Below are 19,594 nucleotides of genomic sequence, written 5' to 3'. Positions count from 1 at the left end.
TCTGAAGAGATGCGGTGCCACAGGTGGATGTGTGTGCAGGTGTGTGCATGTGTTTGTACGAGTCATGCACACATCTCTATTTTTTCTACGTGTACAGATTTTACAGAATGTATTTAAAATCTGTAGGCATAAATACAGCAATATGTGGATATACAAACAATATGTATATACACCTGTATGTGTATATATATACAACATATATCTATAGATACATTCACACACCTATAGGAATACACACACCTTTATGGGTATATACACGCAGTATATATGCACATACCAATATACACGCACTATATATGCATATGTACACACTGTATATATAAACACACATCTGGATATATACGTCTCTGCATGTATATACACACTGTAKATACATATATAAAACATATGTTCACACACYCCTATATATGTTCTATTTGAACAAGTTTTGTAAAGTGTACTTTTAATGTTAATGTCAGCTCTGAGTCGATGGTTTCTTACATTGCCTGAAGCTTTCATTTAAAAACCTTGGTTCCAAAGACAGGTGTAGGCTCTCCTTTATAAATGTGTACATTTTCTGAGGATCGCTATTAAACATTTCTATTAGAGTGCTTCCTCCACTAACTGCAATGATTACTCCATATTTTTTTCGATAACTCCAACCACCAGCTATAACCATGCTTTCTTCATTTATCTGCTCTGGCTAACTGGAAGGTTGGRTTACTTCTTTCTGTAACAGAATATTTCCCCTCTACTCCCTGACACAAAATTTACAGAAGATTATAATTTTCCCTTGAATTTATATGTATATTTTATGTTGTCTACTTTTTGTGCATTTATCTTTCCATTCTTTAAAAATGCAAGTATTATTTGCTTATAGCACTAAAAATTGCTTTCCAGAATAAAAGACTGTTCCTGTTGCATCTAGACAGCCTTTCTCATGCCTGGACAACGTATCTAAATTACTGCTGTTTTCTGATGACTCACAAAGTATGTGGAAAATAAAAAGAAGACCACAGTCCATGATGATAGCTATTTAGAAAATTATGGGTAACAGGGGAGTGCAAAAGAAAGTCATAGAAGGAAATCAAGCCTTCCAGATATGTTAGCTCCTTTCTGCCATGCAAAGGTTTGGTTTGGTTGCAATAAGACACAGAAATTGTTCCCACGTTCCCAGTACATTCTTGGTTTAAAGAAATCCTTTTGCTCAAGGAAAGAGTGCTATTCTTAGCCATCAAAGCAGTGAAGCAAAGGGAAGATTTCACATGATTCATTCAAATAAAAACTGAAGGACCTAATGGACAAGCATAAAAATACCACAGTATGATGCCTGCTCCCTCAGCCCTTGTCTGCATTTTCTAGTGTGAGTTGGGTATTAGTCCTAGGAAGCTACACAGTGAGCCCTACTCATGGGGGACTGAAAGATGGGGATTTTTTTTCTGTCCACATCCACGGTAAATCCACTGTGTGTTCCCTGCTAGGTAAATTCTTGATGAAATCTATGGTGAGCARGGTTAATCAGTTTGCTCTGGTTATTTTGACATATGGGCAAGACTGTTTTCTGTCAGCTACAACTCACTGCATCCCTTAGACACGTAATCCAACAGGGACAGGCAGGTCCCCATGCTGATGTCAATGCCAAAGCAAGGACAGTCAGTGTGCAKCTCCTGCAGAAAGCACAGCTCACCCACACTGCTCAGACAGCTCAATTTAAAGCCTAAAGTCTGAAGCCTAGAACTGCTACAGGCAGGGAGGGAAGTCAAGGCCTGTACCTGTGTGAAACCTATCACTTCATTATCCAACTTATTAAACYGAGAGCTGCTTAACCGAAAGAAATATGTACAAGCAGAAAGCTTGGATTTGTTGCTTAATTCTCCATTTTCAGGGATGAAAGATGTTGGCTGTTTTTGGAGGGCATGTGCCAAAAGAACTGAAATCAGTGGAGTTACGCCAGGGGTGAATTTGGACTTTCAAAGAAAAACTGCAAAAATCACAAGACTGCTTGAGGCAGAGACCTCATGCAAGTCATATGAGCTGTTATTACAAACACAGAGGGATGAAGAAGAGTGAAGGAGAAAAAGAGTTTAATTTAAATGGGACAACATGGGAGACATGCTGTGTGTAAGTGCTGTCAGACCAGGATGCTGCAGCTGCTGTTCAGAGGGAAGGGTCTCCCAACAAATCCAAGGCCTTCAGCACGTGGAAGAACTGACTACAGCAGAGGTATTTAATAYCACATTGTGATACTTCTGCATTGAGATAGGCTAAGGCTGGCTGCTTCCACTTGTGGGAGTGCAAAGCTGTCACATTTGCTTCTAACCAGACAACATCAAACTTTGCAGCTTCAGGCTTGTGAAGCTACTGAAAGAGGAGTTTGTACCTTAGATGACAATAAATGCTTTTGATGTGATGAGCAGGAAAAGAAAATTGCACTCCAGGGAATTCTGTGCCAATGAGGGACTGTAAAACAGGGAGGCAGCCAACAACCTATGGTTCTGGAGGAGGCAGCATGCCATCCTGTGTTGTCAAATTATAATCCATTCAATRAAACTGCTCAGGAGGAGTTTGCAGCCTGCCTGCCATYCATTACTACCTTTTTTAGWGTTGTGTAGTGTACAGCACTGTTAYGCTGTWTGGGCCAGWTTATCAGGCTATGTAAATTATACAGTGGTGAGGAAGGAGGTGAGGGGCGAGGAATTAAGGGGGAGAAGAATACATAAATATAAACCTCCTGAAATTTCACTCCTGCATTTGGTTTTTAGTCCCTGACCTAGCAGGTTAATATTTAGAGACTCAGAAATCAAGGGTAAGGGGGAATATCATGCATTTAGAATGATACTGGCAGAAGTATTCTCTGCAGCTACAGCAGCTTTATCTTCTGAGTGAGTGCTGCCATTTACCAACATGGAACTACACAGACAGTTGCTCCCCTTACAGACGGTACTGGAGATCCATGACTRGTGGAGAGAGAGATGAAATTAATGTGAATTCTTGAAAGCCACTGCAGTCAAGGAAAAAGAAGAAACTCATCAGTAGTTTCTGTGGCAGTTTGCCAGTGACACAGTTTGTCCCCTTTTCCTATGCCAGCTGTCAGATATAAGCAGAGCATTCCTTTCTCCACCACCTCTGCTGCCCCTGAAGCTCCACACCCTCCAGAGCTGGAGGTACAGGACACAGAGATCTTGAAGCTAGACTGATTCTTTTCAGGAGCAGGATATTGTGGAGAGGTTCCAATGTGTGAGGTGAAGCATCCACAGAGCCAGACAGGAGATATTTTATCCTATCATTATTCCAGCCATTAATCAGTACTTAATTACTGAATTACCTGCTAAGTAGCTTCTTGTTCTACCCAGCAATCTAAAAYACATGCCAATTTCTTCATGAAGCAGAGACAAGGCATCCCGTTTGGAGCTGCCACATCCTATGTACAACTAGAGAAGCTGTGTGAAGGATCCTGTGCRACTGTGTACAAGGGAATCAGCAGGTGAGCATTATTGCCTTTCATGTGCTTGCTGGAAACATCTCTTAGGGAGATAAAAGCAAATCAAAAGTCCAGTTTTGCCTTTAACCGGGAGATTTGTAAAGCCCCATCCCAATTTTTCAGGGAGCTCCTCCACTACAGCTATGGAGGCTCCACAAAGACACTTTGATCCACAGCAGTGTACCAGGAGATTCTCTGGCTGAACCAGGGAGGGAGCAAAGATTTTACTTGAAGTGAGGGATCTCTGTATGATTAAAAAAATTGGGGGTGAGGTCACACAGGGGCAGGAAAGGTGTGAGAGGGTGGAGCGGGACCACAGCTCAAAGTCACACTCTAGCAGTACCTAAACAGCAGCATGGTGCTTGTCTGTCCAGGTGGGCTGATTCCCAGCTCACTGCTAATGAAACAAGAGGGAGGAGGTTTGTAATTCCCTTCTGAGCTTGGCCTGGTGGGTCAGCAAGCCTGAGAAATTTTGCTTGGGTGTTTGCTTGGGAGACTCTTAATGTTGCCATACTGAGCACTGAGATGCTCTGTGTGACCTTCCACTRTGACTGGACAGGATCAACAGCCAGTTGGTGGCATTGAAGGTGATCAAGCTGGAGGCAGAGGAGGGAGTGCCCTTTACAGCCATTCGGGAAGGTAAGACAGAGAGGAACATCATTCTTGAAGAGCATTTGTTTTAACCTGGAAAAGCTCCATTATGTCTCCCTCAGTCCATTCTGGCTTACTCAAGGTGCTGGCTGTCCTTCTCCTAAAACTCTTGAGTTTCCTTATCCCTTCATGGAGGAGATCTGCGCTGGACTGGAGAGGCATGYGATGGACAGAAGAACATCTGGGGTATGCATATGTGACAGACACAGCCATGCCCGGTGACAAGGAAAGTGCCAGCTGCAGCCAGAACATGTTCTTTCTAGTAGTGTCAGAGCCCTCCTACAGCTCCTGCTTGCTACCTCCTTCATAGCTGCTCCCTCACTCCCTCTAGAAACTACACAGCTTTTGCCACTGCTGTGTTGGGCAGTTGTGACACTTTCCTGGCTGATTCCTGGAGCATCTCAGATCCCAGCCTGAAGAGAGATACTTTCAATAAAACTGATGTTTATTAACATCTATCATTTCAGCCCAGCGGGGAATTCTTCTCAGCAGTCAACTTTGTAGAGCACTGKGCAAAATGCTGACAGTTTTCTCAGTTTCTCTGAGAAAGGAATGCTTTTGCGMAAGTGCATGATTTTGGCTGAATATATTTACATTACTTTACAGACTAAGTTTACAAACTGCCTGGTTGGTTAAGGCTTCTATTTTCATCTACTGTACAATCCCAAAAAGATTTTAATCTTCCATACACAGAAATAGGCAACTGTTGTGCCAGTCTGTTATATGGTATTAGTGAAAGCTATCAATTTAAGACATCACACATAAAGGTTTTTTTTKTTTKKTTTTTTTTTACTTCTTGCTGCACTTGTGAAACTAGGGTTAATCTTGTCACAAGGATGGAATGCCAGGGATCAGATGTGGCAGGTTCACCGAGCAGCACTACCTACCACAGAAGGACTTTCACAGTAGTCAACTCAGAATAAGGAGATGTCATTGAATCCACTCCAGGTTTATAACTGTAATTAAGACAAGAAAGTTTACAAAGTCCTTAGTCCAATTCTGTGTGAAAGCAGGGAGATACCTAAATTCGCCTATTTAAAGAATGGCTTGTGTTACAGCTTCCTATACACTCATTTGCTGTGGTGCTTTTGTTCTGCATTTACACTTGTAGCCCACCAGTAAAATAAGCCTTAAAAGCTTTATCTACATCGAACTAATGATGCGCTAAAGATCAGCACCCCTTTAACATGCTCTACTGGACAGGCTGAGAGTCTTAACTTCATTCATTATGGGAGAAAACAAGGGTGATCCYATGAAGGGTCTGCTTTAAATAGGTCTTTTGTGTACTGCTGAGCTTTGCAGCATCTGACACCTCAAATTTACAATGTAAGTCAGTAGCAAAAACAAAGCACAAGATTTATTAAGGCGRTGCATTCTCTGCTACCCTGGAGGAATGCGCTCCCCTGACAAAGAGACGCTTCACCCCAGGAAGCCCCGCAGAGACAAAATGCGTGTAAAGCTCGGTGCTGGCAGTAGCACCTGACACCCCAGCAGGGGGTTGTAGAAGCAACAAAGTGAGGAGCAGTTCCCAGAAGCCTGATTGAGGCACAGGCGCTGAATCCTCCGTTTTACGGYGGACCCTCTGAGCTGCTCCTCTCGAGCAATAGCTCTGGTCATATGGAATTTTTGAGGTGTCACAGAGCCAGGTTATCACGTTCTGTAGCAGATGGGCTCTAGCCAGAGTATCTTTACTAGGTTCATAGATTATTAGATGCAGTGTGGTGTGTGTCTGAGGTCCATACTGCTGTGTACTGGGACCACACTGATCGTAGCTAAATGGGCTAGCATCAGTAGTAGAGGCAGTTTAGCCGCAGCAGCACCAAGCTCTGTGCAAGAACTAATTTGCAATCTGCTGTTTCCTATATTCGTGCTGGATCAGGCATCCCTCACTGCTCGGTAGTCTCATTGCTGACATAGGCTTGGGCCACAGCTATGGTCATACAGGGTAGCTCTGGCAGGAGGGCTTTTAGAACCAGGTGAAATTGTTACAGTTGCAAAAGGCAAAGTGCTAATCCAATATAAATTTGCTTGGCCAGCATGAAACTCTTCAAATATCTTTTTCAGGTTGTTTGAAAAACAAAAATGCAGCTTTTAATCGTGACCAAAGCTCTGCCTCCCACAGCTGGCCTGTGCTCTATATTGTGTGCTTCAGCTAATTCAGCTGAAACAAGATTTTACACCCATGCCTTGTTGGAATGAAATTTGTGGGACTACATCGTCTGACAGTAAACTAATTTGGTTTTAATCAGCAGGAAAAAGTGGGTCTGAAACAGCTCTGAGGCTATTCTGCTATGTCAGAAGCTGAACTAAAATCTGGAGTCAGGGACATCTGCTTTTACTTGGCTTTGGGGCTTCTGTGCGTTCAGTTTGTGTTCACTGTCTGTGAACAGTTGAGTCACATTCTTCAGTTGTGCCAATAAACTACAAGGCAGAGTAATCCCAGCTTCACCTCTTCCCCACATCCCTCCCCTGCAATACTGCAATACTGTCTCACACCTAAGGGAGCAAATGATTAAGCTGTGCACGCTCTTCCCCCATGAAGAAAAGCTGACAAGCTCCTTTCATGAGTGGTGCTGGCTAGAGCCTGCTCTAACATAACAAACACAATGCATGGCCAAAAGGCTCAGGAGGTTGCAGCTTTTGTCTTAGCATAAGCCAGTGCTCTGTGGTCTATATGGGGTTAGAGACTTCCATGTGCTGACCCCTCCATCACCACACCCTGGATGTGCTGAGGCTTGGCAAAGACATGTCAGGACCTAAGGACCAGGGCCACACAGTTGCAATGATGCTTTTGGATGCTTAGGCTAAAAGAAAAGTGTGCTGAAATTTTATAAATACAAACAAGTATTCACTCAGCAACTTTATCATTTCTGTTCTTAGAGTTTTTAACCAGAGACAGTAACCAATATGCACAGAACTAAATTCAGAATTCAGCTTATATCTACAGTGATTTCCTTTTGCAGATTTTTACAGTTTGTAGTTGTGAAGCTGGAAACTGGTAGAAACCCAGCTTTTCGCAGAAGTCTCTCTTAAGGGCCATGCTGAGGGCACATCCCAGGAGGTGGATGGGAGAARTATGAGAAGCTCAGTGACAGGCTGGGGGCTGCTGCATTATGGCTCTTAGAGCTCCCACATCCTGCCTCTCAGCATTTACCTTGATGAAATTAATTCTTTTCAATTTATAAACTGACACCTGGGAACTGTGAACTGCTGTTTCTGACAGAAGCAAGATCCCACCTCTGAGAGAGGGATGGTTCSTGCCAAGCCTGGAGCACTGATGCTTGTTTCTCTTAGGAGCTGGTCCATCCTCCTTCAGACTCAGTCRCTGCCACTTCATACAGAACTGCCAAGTCTGGACTGTTACTCCCCAGTTTTTTAATTTTCACTGCCTTGTTTTGTGCACGATCTCCTTCCACTTCCCGCAGCAGTAAAGTTGATCTTCCTTTTGTGTTTTCCCAGCTTCTCTTCTCAAGTGTTTGAAACATGCCAACATTGTACTGCTTCATGACATTATCCAGACTAAGGAGATGCTAACATTTGTCTTTGAGTACATGGTGAGTTGATGTTTTTCTAGCTTCCTGTGGAGTTAGTACAGGGAAGCACCGGGAAGTGGCTGCATAATGAATTTACTGCACTATCAAACTATCTACAAAGGAATGAGTTGTAATGCTTTAGTGCAATGATTGATTTTCCTTCTTGATCTCCTGCTTTCCAGCCACACAGCCTTACTTTTTTCTTTCTGTATATACCACAGCTGTATGCAAAAATGATTCCACATCTTGTGTCCACCGGGGTGGCAGACATTATTTATCCCCATTTCTGCCTTGCCAACACAATAAAAGTACTGTTTTTGAGCCAYAGCAAATATAGGAAATAATGATATGAGCTCACATCCCAGCTGGGGTCAGATTTGGCACTGACCCCAGTGGCTCACCATGACCAAGCTGTGGGTTACTCTCATGGGGAGACCAGGATACCATTAAAATTCTCTTCATGAGTCTTACTACTTCTCTTGCGTTTGCTGATTGTCCACCAAATTATAAAGAAAATGCAGAAGCTATGTCTTCTTATTACAGCTTTATGATTAGTTCTGGCACAAGTATGAATTCTGTTAACCTGCAACTTCAGGTCATAAATGCTGGGGTGAGATAACAGGTCAGCCAGGTCCCTGATTAGACCCAGAACTTCAGCACATCCTTGTGTTCTGCGTCAGATSAGATGTTCACCAAGGTGAACAGGCACCTTTGTAGCAGTTGCATATTCTTTTTTGATTTACAGAWGAGGCATTGTTGATAGAGGCATTTTACAGCAGTAGCTTTGCCTCAAGTTCTTCTCTTTTATTTAGCACACAGATCTAGCACAGTACATGGATCAGCATCCTGGAGGACTACATTCATGCAATGTTATGGTGAGTTCTTTAGAAGACTGCTATCCCTTAAAGCATGAGGAAATGTTATTTTCAACTATCTATGGTCACTAAATCACATACTAATATTTATTTGTTACATATATGACAAAAACATGTATGAAAAAGATCTGCCTTTGACGATGTAACAAGCTCCCTCTCAGTCTCCAAGCCTTTTTTCAGTTAGTCCCTCTTCCCATTTTCTGAGCCTGCAAGCAGACGATCAGCTTTTGTGAACAATGACATCTTGTGGCAAGGAAACCTGTCTGTACACAAATTTGTATCCTCTTATTGTTACGCATTATTCATCTCTCTAATTAAAAACTCTCAAATATCACTGTCTCCTCATCTGGAACTATCTTCATATTTGCAGTTCATTTATGTCCCTTTTGTTTCTCCCATAGCTTTTGGGRTTGGTTGACTGGATCTGAGCACAGCTGAACATGTACAGTTACTTTATAGATTGATGTTATAATAAATCTCCTTCTCTCCTTTGTATGCATCTTCACATTTAATTCACTTTCAGGATTGCTACTGCACACTGACTTAAGGTTTCAGTGCAGATGTCCTCAGTGAATACCCGGGTCTTTTTCCTGAGCAACTTCATTTAATTTATCTTACAGCTGTCAACAATAACTTTGTATCTTATCAAACTGCCTATTCATCTGGCTTTGTCAGATCTCTCTGAAGTTCCTCAGTGTCACTKCTTATCACAACTAATCTAAATACTTCTGTCATCTTCAAATGTTGCCACCTTGTTCACATCTTTTTCCATATAGTTGTTAAGCAGCACCAATTCTAATGAAATTTCTTGGGGCCTCGGATTTTAAACATCCTTAAAGCTCAGATACATCCGAGAAGGCAGTGTAGTAGTTTTGGCACAGATCTCAAGGGTTCTGCTGCCAGCCATGCTCATAAAGCACAGGGAGCACATGGCTGTAATATGGACTCCCTGGCATTTCTGTGAGTAAACGCCAGCCAGCTGCTCTGCTTTCCTGTCCAGAATCCTCACTGTCAGCAGGAACTGAACTGCAAAATTATTTACTGCTCCTTTAGGAGGGTCATCTAGCTTGCTTCATGTTTGCAGGCAAATGTTGTTTGGTTTTTTGAGTGATTCCTATGGAATATGATACAAGTATGCAGAATGTTACAGGGATACTTCTCTGCTACAAAAATGACCTATGGGTGTCACTGTTTTTCCTCCTCTTCGGATTAAAATTCTGGTGAAAAAGATCTTTTCTTTGGTGAAGAAGAATTTCTCTGATTACTTCTGCTGTGTTTTGTTTTTATCTGTCCTACTCCATACCTTGTTTCAGCCCAACTTATTTTACCCCTGGCTTATTTTGGCTGCTGTGATGGTGGGAGTTAGATATTTATTTCTTGGCTTCCTTTCTTGATTGCTTTTCTGCTTGTTTTCGTGCTTGCTTGCTGTGTTCCTCATATCTTATTTGCTSTATTTTTGAAATCAGGTCCTCATGTTTTCTCCCAGTTTGAAGCCAACAGTTCCCATTGCCAGGKCAGTCAGTTCCCTGCTGGTGGTATGTACAGCAGCCATGGAATGCCCTCAGTTGGTGCCATCTGGCTCAAGGGGGCAAACCTTCAGCTCCTTAGGCTTTCATTTTGTTTGGCTGCATGTCTTTTGTCTTGAGTACTGAAATGAACATAACTGCTGTTCTGTAAGCTGGGTTGGTGTTTTGGCAAGCTGACCTTGCTCCTGCAATGGTCCATTTCTAAAGAAAAGTTAGATTTCCAGAACGTGCATTTACAGACTGCATTTAAACTGCCCTCCTGGCTAAATATTCCACCCTTAAAACCTCAGACAGTTGTAGGGCAGTCATAACCCACCACAGTTTTCTCATCCTCAGCCAGCTCCACTCATTTTTTTTTTTTTTATTTTTACTGGTTTCTTACTTGCTTTGTCTCTGCTTTGTTCCAGAGTTCTCCTAAAGTTCAGAGTTAATGTATCGATGCAAAGCCACACCAAATCATTTCAGTTTTTTGTTGGCTTTTCCCAGCTCTTCATGTTCCAGCTTTTGCGCGGCCTGGCTTACATCCACCGACAACACATTCTTCACCGTGATCTGAAACCCCAGAACTTGCTCATCAGTTGCCTCGGTGAGCTCAAATTAGCCGACTTTGGTGAGTCACAGTTTGGATACTGCTCTATATCTGCTCAGATTAAAGCTGTAGCATGCCTATGGATCTGTATCCACAGCCAATTAAGACAGAGAAGCATAACCTTTTATTGAACTTCAGGAAACTATTTCTGTGGTCAATCCAGCATTTCTTGTCTTTATACTGATAGTGCAGGGATTAACCTCATTTAAGAGCAATTACTGCCATGTAAACTAGCTCAAGAGAACAAAGAATCAACTCCTCTCTGTTCAGAAAATAATGTAATGTGTAGAGTCCACAGCAACGTGGGAACCGAAAAGCTTTCTTGGCATTGGTTTGGGGAAGCTGCTTCAGTCTCAAATGATAAGCCCTGCAAAACACAGCCTATTGCTTGATCTGATCTACCCCAGAGGTATATTCCAGAAACACTGTCAGTTGATTGTAAGCTGCATTGAAATTACTTGTRTTTGAAGAGAAAATAATGTCTTGTTTCCAATTATTATTATCTATGCCCTGTACAGGTAGAAGGACTGTCCTAACACAGCAGGCTTTTGTTGGTTTGTTGGGGTTTTCTTTGCAGGCCTTGCTCGTGCCCAGTCCATCCCCAGACAGACATACTCCTCTGAAGTTGTGACACTCTGGTACCGTCCTCCTGATGTCCTGCTTGGAGCTACGACTTATTCTTCTGATATAGATATCTGGTACTGTCCAATATCAAAGCATCTGGGGTTCCCTGGGAAAAATAATTTCTATCTGAATTGAATTAAATCAGCCAAAGTTACAGTAGATATGGTTGTAAGTAGAGGAATTAACACTTGAGAGCAGAAAATATGTGAGCAGTTTGGAGTTTTGTAGAARTTTCATAGAGGGTTCGTAGAAGATTTTGGGAATGATGTCACTACATCTGAGCTATGGATTGATACAAACCTCATCTGATAATATTTATGAAAGATATGTATCTCGTCTGTTAGCATGAATGAAGCATTTTCACGTCTTGCAACAGAACACTTTTGCTCAATGCAATTTTATCAGTGTAGTCAGCTGAGTCAGCAGTAACTCTACAGAAATGACTTCATGACGAAACAATGGATCCACAACTGCACCATCCATTGCTTTGGCCTTGGTAACAAAATGTGGCATTAAAAGGTTCCTTAATKAGTCTGGAGATAGATACGTGTCTGACATTTCATTATTTCTGTGATACTTTGTCCTTCTTCTCAAAGACTGTGTCTCAGATACTGGAGAAGGGCTGTATCTGCTAAAGCGTTGTTACACTGTGAGCTCTACCCCAAAATATTAATGTGTTTGGGAATCAAAAGGAAACGAGCTACATGTTAATAGAAGGGAGAGGAGTCTCTTAGAGCAGAAAGCAGGAAAGGATGAAGGCTTCACAGGGTCCCACTGGCCCTTTGGGCTGGCTTGGATGTGTAGCTGGGCTAACTGTGAGGTTCAGCAACCTTCTTCCAGCAACACAGTCCTGACGTACTCATGGACAGTACACAACTCATGAAGTTGCAGGAGACCTTCCTTATTCTGGGCAGTTTTACATCTACAGATGGTATTGCTGCTTCACCCTTTCTTCARACCAGTCAATCTTCTGCTTGTACCTGTCCCACCAGGATTTTTCTTAAATACTCTGCAGAGACAAAGGCTGAGAAAGGGTAGGAGTGCAGCAGGCTGAGGGATGTGCAAGGGGGCTGGCTAAGTTTGCAAACAGCAAAGTTCCACGTCTTCACAGGCTGTATCTCCCTGCAGAGCTCTGCAGCTTATCAGACACTCCAATGACCTAAGTCTGGAGAGTATTTCAGGGAAACGGAAGTTTTTGTTGTTTGCTTCCCTAGGCCTGCTGCTAATTTAATTATTTAAAGACTTCTCTAAGGAGGAAAACCTTGCTAAATTCTAATGGCTTCCAGCTGCTAAGCCAGTCTAAATAGTCCTGTCTATCTACCCCCTCTACTTGTCATCTTTTCCTCCAGTCTCTCAGAAATGTCTGCTGAATTTAAAGAAGATGCCTGCCTAGCAGATTAGAGAGTGTGTATCAGGCATAAGCCTGTTGGTTTTTTTTCCCTGRAAGTTGACCCCTGTCCAAAGCCAGCTATGCACAGAAAGTGTGTCATTTCTGCCTATGCAAACCAACATCCCCACTGCATAACTCTGCTCTAGTGTAATGAATAACAACACAGAAGTGGTGTACARAGATCCCAACTCTCACAGCACAGTGCTCTCTATCCCACTGAACTACATCCACACTATAGGCACCTTTGTTATAATGCCTCCTTATAATAACAACATTCAAAGTGTTTGCCCTAAAGAAAGATGTCATGCTGAGAGAATAGAGAGTACTTCAGTGAGCTCTATTCAGTAACTTCCTCTAACAAGAGTCATTTATTATCTTGATGTACACTGCATTTAAGTTCAATTTTTGTCTATTAGGAAATAATGTGAATTCAGACAGATGTTACTTGTCTACTGGGAAGAAAGAAAAAAAAACCCTATGTCTTTTGGATGCTGCAATTTACATGAAGGCAGGTCAGAATGCCCTTGGTAATGGCATGAGACAGTGGATGTCAAAGCCTTGGTTTAAAGAAACCAATTATAACAAAATAAAACATTATGGCAATTCATGCATAGTGTGCTTGAGCAGCAATACTGTCAGTGGGAGGCACATGGGAAGTGAATGAGGCCTTGAATAGATGAAGAAAAAGATATAGAAGGAGACTCAGTCACTCTTGGACTAACTAGAAAAGCTGCTTTAATCTCTGTGTATCTCTTTTCTCTCTCTTTCTCCCTCACTATCTTTTCAGGACTTTAGAAGATTCAATTAAGGGATTTCAGGGAGATTACACTCCATATCAGAAGGACTTTTTTTTTTCTTTTTTTGAAAAACCACCAAGTGCTTTATGCACAGCCACATTAGTGGCTGCAAACACCATGAGTGCCTTAAGACATCTTCTTTTCAGTCAGGCTTTCCTTGTGTAATCTTCCATTGGAAAAAAAAAAAAAAAAGAGAGAGAAAAAAAGCACAGGGATCTTCTCTGTTAAATTTATGTAGAATGGAATTCACATGCAGTCATTTAACATGGACCTGCTAGGCTCACTACAGCCTTCTCCTGGTTCACAGTGCCCTGCTMTGCCCTGCTAAACTGGGAGATATTGGCTAATGGCTCTACTGTATAGACCATACTTTGTGGTGAACAAGAGGAAGCATATATTTCTGGTTTAATATAAAATTGCCATGACCTAGTGCCAAAAACGCCCCCCCCCCCCCCCCCCCCCAAACATGGAGAGGGAACTCTGGGATGCCACAAAGATATCTTAGATCTTAATCCTGGTAAAAACTTTTCCCCTGTGTAATGCAGTGCTGCTGACTGAGGACCAAGTACGGTGTTCAAACCTTCCCCAGGGATTGCAGACAGATACAACCATGCTGTCTGAATCAGCCCTGCTTATGTTCCTTAAATATCCCTATWACTTCTACTACTTTAGCTGTCACTGTTTTGATTTATGTGCATATCTGGCACTTGCTGAAATACCATGTCTAGGTCTTTTCCTGAAAAAACCCTTCCTCTGCCCTATCTCTTCCTAAGGCAGTGTTATGAGACTGAGACCCTCTAAGAAACTTTTAGACTGGAAGGGGGAAGAAGACTTGAGAWATCAGAGGGGTAAGAAGGAAAAGGGCGAAAGCAAAACAACCCCAGGTCTAAATATTTAGAGATATTTAAAAGTAAATGCTTTTGAATCATCCTCATTATCAGAAGGATCCTCATAATGTTGTCAGAGCAGTAACTGAATCCATATCTCAGAAGGAAAGCTGAGGACTCTACTGCAAAGCCAACAGGAGTACCATTAGTTTCAAAAGTTCCTGCTCTTGCCAGTCTAATGGCCCTCCCTAGCTAGGATATTAGAATGCAAACTGTGATAGAAYATCAGCATCACTTGTTCCAAAACCACATAGACATGTTTCTCTTCCCTCTACAAATCAAGAGTACCTAAATTGCTTTGACCATACACAGTTGAACTTGTGCAATGCAATCAGCAGATTACAGCAGCCCCTGTGATTGCAAAATGGGGTAAGCCATTTGGGCATGTACATCAGCTGAGAAAACAGTGTTGGTATGACACTGGTCTCAGTGGAATCTGTGGGCTCCAAAGTAATGTCTAGAGATGTGGTAGTACAATGAAACACCAAAAAACTCTTATGTTGCAAAAGCTGTGGATTAAGTTTCGGGATGCCTGGACTCTGTAAGAGGATATTAAACAAACAAGAAGCTCATCTTACAAGACTCAGTGAGGTTAGGGTACAAGAAGCTAAGGGAAAGTGCAGCAGAGATATTAGTGCAAACAGTGTTAGATGTGGATCTGAAACTGGCTTGGCACAACCTGGTGTGTAAATATGACCAAAATAAATACTGCAGAGGAGTTGCATGCCAGGGTTTCATCTGACTACAGCCAGGTGGGAAAAGCAACTACAGTATTGCAGAAAGAACATGGAAGGGGTAACAGAGGAGTACAGATGACCAGAAGAGATAACCAGTTATTGCTCAGCAGTGAAAMTAACACTTTCAGAGCCTGTGAGACAAAGCTGGGTTTTCAAGAGTTGAGCTTAAAGGACTCAAATGCTATGATCACAGCAGAATGAGACTATAACCTGGAAAACTGTGATGGAACTTAGTGAAAAGACGTAAAATGTAGAAAAAAATTTGAAGGAAACAATTAAAAAGTAAATGAGTGGAGTTTTAGACCGCACAATAACAAATGGGAATAGTTGCAAATAGGCAAGTTTACCTTGATCACAACTACCTCATCATTATGGCCATGAGGACTAATATACCTTAGTAAAATTAAGCAATTTTGCATGTGTTGGGTGTTCTTTTTAAGCTGGCTGGTTTGCTTTGGTGCAAGTGCAGAGCAGGGGATGATATAAAAATAAGAATATTTTAACTTGCACTTATGACCAGAGAAATCTTGCCTTCAGCTTTCTGAGGAAGAGCTAATTGCTTCTGAAGGAAAAATGGCTGTAGCAGCTAGTGCCTTTGGGTTCTTTCTGCATCTAATATATCCTTCAAGACAATGGAGTGTGTAGTAGTTCCCTGTTTATCTTTCCTACTGTTAGCACTCCAATTCTGCACCCTTTTCTCATAGGAAGCAAACTCGTACTCCAGCTGCCATATATATATATATGTCTAGGGTTTACAGGTTATATCAGGATTTCTGCATTTGAAAATCAGTATTTCTAAATTTCCATTCCAACAATTATCTCTCTGCCTCTCTCCCTGCCCATCCTAACAATTGTGTTATATATGTAATTTATGTGAATGGGTTAATGGCTTGGGTTTCTTGCAGGAGTGCAGGCTGTATATTTGTGGAAATGATCCAGGGTCAGCCAATATTTGCAGCAACTTCTGGTACTCATGAACAACTGCAGAAGATCTGGGAGGTGAGTAAAATACACCCTGAAATGGGAGAGAAAAAGAATCCATTGCTTCAGCCAACTTAATTTTGAAGTCCTAAGCACAGGTCCKGTGAATAGCAGAAACAATTTGGTCTAATCTGCCCACTTCATAGCAGACTTTGTAACCCATTTTATATTTGGCAACTTTCTTACAGACACAGGAGTGAGTCAAATGACTTCCCTTTGATGTTTGTCATCTCATCAAAAATTTAAAGCCAATTAAAGTGACATCAAATTGAAGAAGGCATGAAAGGTGTGCAAGTACTGCAAATTCTGTCGCTTCTTTTTAAATCCTCTACTTACTGTAGGATACAGCACACCACATTGTCACAAAGGAGTTCCAATACTGCTCCTGAACTGCCTTGGAAACAGCAAGACTCTGAGGTTTGACAGAGATCCTTCTTCATTTTAACTTGGGACATTTTCAAACATCCAGTTTACGGTGTGGTTCTGGAGACTGATTTGGCATAATGGACAGTGAAATTACTTTTTAAAGGTAGCAGTGAGTGACAGCAACGTTTTCAGGAGCTTCTTAAACTCTTTATTCTGCTGGGGAAACAACAACACAGAGCCACATCCCTAGTGCAGCTTGGTAGAACTGAGGCAATCAGCAGCACTGACAGGTCCTGTGTGTTCCTGATGGCTGTTGCTGACCCTAAGTAAGGTCAACCTAAGGATTCATATTGGGTTTTGCTTCACTTGGTCTGTTTAGCCTGGAGGAGACTGAGACCTCACTGCAGTTACAACTTCCTCATGAGGGGAAGAGCAGGAGCAGACACTGATCTCTTCTCTCTGRTGAGCAGTGACAGGACTGAGGGAATGGCCTGAAGTTGTGTCATGGAAGGTTTAGATTGGATATTACAAAAAGATTCTTCACCCAGAGGTTGGTTGGGRCATTGAACAGGCTCCCCAGGGCAGTGGTCAYAGAACCAACCCTGACAGAGCTCAAGAAGAGTTTGGACATTGCTCTCAGGCACATGGTGGGACTCTTGGGGATGGTGCTGTGCAGAGCCAGGAGTTGGACTCAATGATCCTTTTGTGTCCCTTCCAACTCAGCATATTTTGTGATCCTCTGATTCTGTGTCTGCCCTTTCACATATTCTGCCAAGGATTTACTCTTCTGCACAGAGTGTTTCCCAGACATGTATTTTCAAAGAAAAAAAGTACAGAAAAAATGCAATTCAGAAAATTATGAGAAATTATTTTATAGCCTTTAGACTGCATATGTCAGATTTTTCYTCCTTAACCCCTTCATCCAGAAACTCTCCTGCTTGGTAGGGTTTTTCTCTCTGCTTGTAGCTAGGAATGTGATAAAAGGTCAGACAAGTGCATCCTATTCTTAGACTTGAGTTTAGTCAATTTAAATAAATGCTAAATTTGTCTTTCATAGACAGTGCGGGATAAAAAGAATTACTGCAAAAAATTTTCCATACTTGGCCAATTAACCASGTTCAAAGCTCGGGCAGGGTCCAGTTTCTCAGAGTGAGAATGAAGGCTGTCCTTACACTTATGTCTCTGAAATCTGTATACATTTCCTGTGGTTTTGCACTAGAGGGTTATAGCACTATCGTAATTTCTCTGGTATTATAACTAATACCGTGATTAATAGGATTTGTGCTATAGAAGGCAAAAAAAACCCCTTACTTAAAAATCATGAGAAAGTTTAAAGAGCTATGAAATAATTAGTGCTTTTCAAAGGAGGTTTTATGATATTATACAGCCTGGAATGAGGCTCTGTGTTAGACCAAGATTTCAATGCTCCTTAAAGGTTTTCAATGTCTAACTTGAGTGTCAGGTTCAGAACGGGGATTCCAACTGTTTTCTAATAGTCAGYTCCTTTCATGTGCTCGTAATAGAGGCACCCTGCACTGGTACAGAGCTCATCTGCATTTGTATGCATGAGTCTGTGTCACCTAGCATACTTATCTTCATGTAGGACTGTTGGTTCAGACACCATAGAGATATATGGCTGCAAAATCCCCATTCTGTGAAATGTGTTTGTCCTGTTGAATCATCAGGATTGCCTGGCTGTCATTTTACCAACAATTCTTCTAGGAGAGGAGAGGAGAGGAGAGGAGAGATCACTTGCCCTGTTACATTGGAAAACAAAAATTCATGCAAGTTTACAGGTTGGAAAAGCATCTTTTGTGAAGAAAAGCCTCAGAAAATAAAAGTATAAACTCATATGGCATTCAGTGATTGGTGCTCTGAACGGTTTCACACCTCAATGCCGAAATCCTTATGAAGAAAAGTGTAAGCACACGCAAGTAAATATTTTCTTAAATTTTCCATCAAAAGAAGCCAAATGCTGAGTTGACCCTGGTGAGTATGGTTTTACTATGCACTGAACTTACCTAGTTTCCTCTGATGCCTGGAGGATTGATGTTTGACAGCTCACAAAAAACCTTGAAGAATGAGGGCCCACATTAATGCTTCCTGGAAAGCTACCAGGATAGCAAAGAGAGAGCAATTTCTGGATTCACAGGCCCTGCTTGTGGCTGTCTCCTCCAGCGAGCTGCAATTGTCACAGCCAGGTGCTTTACAACTGCARCAAGCTGGCTTTATATTTCTTCTTTGGTTAATGTATTTTTTCTCTGATGCCTGTTTACATTCAAACTTACGACAAATTTTTGTGAAGCCAAGTTCCCCCTGTCATATATCTCAGCTTGCATATTGAGGAACAGGAATTGTCTATCCTATGCGAAGGGTAACTAATAAGAGACAGATTTAGTGTTGTAGAAGAAAAGGTGAATAAAAACCCTGAAATTCTTCATGTTAAAGTTTCACTGTTTCGTAAGGAAACTTGGTAGTTCTGGGGATTGTCAGGATGAAAGCTTTGAATGCTTGGAGCTAGCAGTGCTGGTTCATACTACCATTTAATATGCTGTGAGCTATTTTAAATATCTGGCATTACCTCTTTAGCATAAATCATCCATATCAATAGGCACAGGACACTTGGCATGCGTTAATAACACTAAATATCTGCGACTGCAGAAATCCAGATATGCYTGATCTCACGCATTTCAGCAACTAAAATGAAGTTGGAGGAGGCTTTACTGGCCCAGAATTTGCTCAGTGAGCTGCTTCTTTAGAAGCCCACAATTTCCAGTGAAAGCCAAAGACACTGCTGAAGCTCTGGATCCTGCAGAAGGAGGCTCTGCACTGCTTTCTAGCTCCTGCTAATAGATCTGTCTGYCAGCTTTACTTTTTCAGCTCAGAAGGAAAGGTTTCTCTCAGAGCTCACAGCCTGTGCTGCTGCCAGTGGGCACAGTAAATCCTCCATACAGCTCTGGTGCAGGAGCACATCTTCAGCATTGAAAGGGCTCCACTGTGTGACCCCTGGGCTGGCAAACACAGGCAGCAGTGGCACCTGGCAGGGAAGYTACATATGCCTTCAGTGATGTTCCCAGCAGGAACAGCATTCAGTCACAGGAGGAGCCTTTCTGCTAYATAATCAAGTGCTAAAATGTCAGTGTCCTTTCTGCACAGTGGTAGATCCAGCACCAGCCAG

The 19,594-nt window shown here is 42.0% G+C and overlaps 1 protein-coding gene across 1 annotated transcript in view; it reads left to right on the top strand.

The window, feature by feature from the left end:
* The first annotated feature begins 2,057 nt into the window (after positions 1-2,057).
* The window catches only part of CDK15 (cyclin dependent kinase 15), a 37,494-nt gene continuing 19,957 nt past the window's right edge, over positions 2,058-19,594 (top strand). Inside the window, exons 1-8 of the mRNA XM_057375747.1 lie at positions 2,058-2,202; positions 3,366-3,463; positions 4,020-4,099; positions 7,571-7,665; positions 8,457-8,519; positions 10,532-10,655; positions 11,212-11,332; positions 15,975-16,068. Coding sequence (XP_057231730.1) covers positions 2,083-2,202; positions 3,366-3,463; positions 4,020-4,099; positions 7,571-7,665; positions 8,457-8,519; positions 10,532-10,655; positions 11,212-11,332; positions 15,975-16,068 — 795 coding nt within the window. The 5' untranslated portion in view covers positions 2,058-2,082. The remainder of the gene's footprint in view (positions 2,203-3,365; positions 3,464-4,019; positions 4,100-7,570; positions 7,666-8,456; positions 8,520-10,531; positions 10,656-11,211; positions 11,333-15,974; positions 16,069-19,594) is intronic.

This window comes from Malurus melanocephalus, unplaced genomic scaffold (genome assembly GCF_030028575.1).
Source record: "Malurus melanocephalus ecotype Western Australia unplaced genomic scaffold, MMel_1.1 scaffold_257, whole genome shotgun sequence".
NCBI lineage: Eukaryota > Metazoa > Chordata > Aves > Passeriformes > Maluridae > Malurus > Malurus melanocephalus.
The sequence above is the reverse complement of the archived record's forward strand: the minus strand, read 5'-3'. Positions and strand labels throughout refer to the sequence as shown.